The sequence below is a fragment of the Leptinotarsa decemlineata genome, unplaced genomic scaffold (genome assembly GCF_025532065.1).
Source record: "Leptinotarsa decemlineata unplaced genomic scaffold, Ldec_3_MD MMD2_tig00078422_RagTag_RagTag, whole genome shotgun sequence".
Taxonomy (NCBI): Eukaryota; Metazoa; Arthropoda; class Insecta; order Coleoptera; family Chrysomelidae; genus Leptinotarsa; species Leptinotarsa decemlineata.
In genome coordinates this window covers 17,127,615-17,130,222 of record NW_027412747.1, presented here as the reverse complement: position 1 = coordinate 17,130,222, position 2,608 = coordinate 17,127,615, and the positions used below count along the sequence as shown (strand labels likewise).

Below are 2,608 nucleotides of genomic sequence, written 5' to 3'. Positions count from 1 at the left end.
AAAGGAGCAAAAACAAGTTTGGAAACATGTTTATCAAACGTGCAGTAAAGTGACTATTCCTTTTAGTATTCTAAGGATATTTTGTCCTTTGATGATTTCTGATACTCTTTATTTCGAAAATACGGGGCGAAAAATAATTTTTTTTCTTGGAGAAAAAGCCATAAGTGCCTGTAGAGTAATTGAAGAAAAAAACTAGATATGCTTTATTCAAAAACACAGAAATTATTTCAGGCTGCATCTCAGACGTCTAAGAAGCCATTAAAGGTAGATATTTTGTTATAGTATTTTCTGTTATCAACAGAACAGTATGAAATATATAAAAACCGAAGAAAACAAGTGAAAACATTAGTTAATAAAGCAAAAGAAATGTCATGGATTGAATTCGGTAACGAACTAGAGGAAGACAGTAAAAGTAACCAAAAACTATGCTACAAAGCACTAAAATCTATGAGATCCGATAAATCCGTAAAAGACATACAAATCAAGAATTCAAAAGGTGAAATAATTACAAAGGAAATAGATATAATGAAGAGATGGAAAGAATATTTCCAGACACTACTAGGACAAAGAAATGAAGAAGGATCAATAGAAACAACAGAAAGGAACCAGTTAAACGAAAGCGAACCATTGATAGAAATGCAAGAATTAGATGAAGTAATTAAAACATTGAAGAATGGGAAAGTACCAGGAGAGGACAAAATAACATCAGAAATGATGAAAAACTTAGGAGAAACTGGAAGAAAGAGCCTACTAGAAATAATCAATAAGGCATGGAAAAAAGAAACTATATTAGAGGAATGGGGAACAGCTCTAATAACACCGATACATAAAAAAGGAGACTACAAAAATTGCAATAATTATAGAGGGATTACGCTACTGAATACCATAACAAAAATAATAGAAAGAATAATTAACAACAAACTCAGGAATAAAATAAAGTCACAACTCTCAGAACCACAAAGTGGGTTCAGGCCCGAAGAAGCACACAAGACCACATCTTCACAATAAAACAAATAATAGAAATGAGAAGATCAGAAAACCAAAATATATATTTGGCATTCATAGACCTAGAAAAAGCTTTCGACAAGGTACCAAGAACAGAATTATGGGAGAGTCTGAAAAATAGAAATATCGATGAGAAAACAATAAATATGATTAAAAACATAAATAGAAATAATAGAAATTATGTTATCACGAACAACATAAAATCAGAAGATTTCAAAACAAAAGAGGGTTTGAGACAAGGCGGATCATTGAGCCCAATGCTTTTTAACATTTTCATGGACGACATCATCAAGGAATGTGATAGAAATAGCAAAAAAATGTGCATTGGATACAAAAATATGCAAAGAGTAGAGATAGCTGAGGAAGCATTTGTCGATGACATAATACTGATAGCTGAAAATGAAGAACGATTACAACATAATATAAAAATATGGAATGAAACACTGAAGAGAAAACAAATGAGAATAAACAAAGATAAAACCAAGGTGATGACCATAGGAGGCGAAGAAATAAATATAATGATAGATGATAAAAAAATAGAACAAGTAAAAGATTTCAAATATCTAGGCGTAACAATAGACGAAAAAGGAAGACAAGAAGCATAAATTAACAACAGAATCGAGAAAACCATAAAATTGTACTATACAATGAATAAGAACCTCATCAATAAAAGAGAAATTCGAAGACAGACAAAACTACAAATATTCAAAACAATATATAGGCCAGTATTAACATATGGATGTGAATCTTGGATATTAACAAAAAAAATCAAAAGTAGAATACAAGCAACAGAAATGAAATACCTGAGGAGAATTATAGGAGTGACAAGGAGAGATAAGATAAGAAATACACGAATAAGAGAAGAACTAGACATAGAAGACATTATTTCATTTATAGAACAAAAACAATTAGGATGGTGGGGACACATACAAAGAATGCCAAACAATAGACCTGTGAAACAAATCTATGAAGCGAAAACACAAAACAAGAGAAGAAGAGGAAGACCTGAAAAAACCTGGAACGACATGATAGGAAAGATTCTACAAGGAAGAAATAAACAATGGAACGAATTAAAGACACTGACTAGAGATAGAAAGGAATGGAAAAAGTTCATAAAGCAACAATAAAAAGATATATATATATATATATATATATATATATATATATATATATATATGTATATATATATATATATATATAAATACGAAGGTTATCGAGTGTCTTGATATAGATAAAGGAGTTTTTTAATCGGACATAGCACTCAAGGAAGTGGCAAACCATAGACACGTGTTTCGGGCTTGGTTGCACTTGGCTGCACCATACTGATATAGCTGCCTCCGTGGTGATTTTGATAGTTTTCTTGTAAACACAAGATCTATTAAGTGAAACCACAAATGTGCGGCTGGCTCCTGCTGGTGGCTCCGTGCATTTGTATTTATTTCTTCTGGTAACCAAGTGTTGCCATCCTTACACTTGGCTGCACCATACTGATGATGGGCCAAAAGCCCGAAACACGTGTCTATGGTTTGCCACTTCCTTGAGTGCTATGTCCGATTAAAAAACTCATTTATATATATATATATATATATATATATATATATAT

General features: G+C 31.6%; 1 protein-coding gene across 1 annotated transcript; it reads left to right on the top strand.

Annotated features, from left to right (window-relative positions):
- The first annotated feature begins 366 nt into the window (after window positions 1-366).
- On the top strand, window positions 367-1,008 carry LOC141487382 (uncharacterized). Its single transcript, XM_074186336.1, has one exon. The coding sequence runs from the start codon at window positions 367-369 to the stop codon at window positions 1,006-1,008; it is 642 nt and encodes a 213-aa protein (XP_074042437.1).
- Window positions 1,009-2,608: the final 1,600 nt, after the last annotated feature.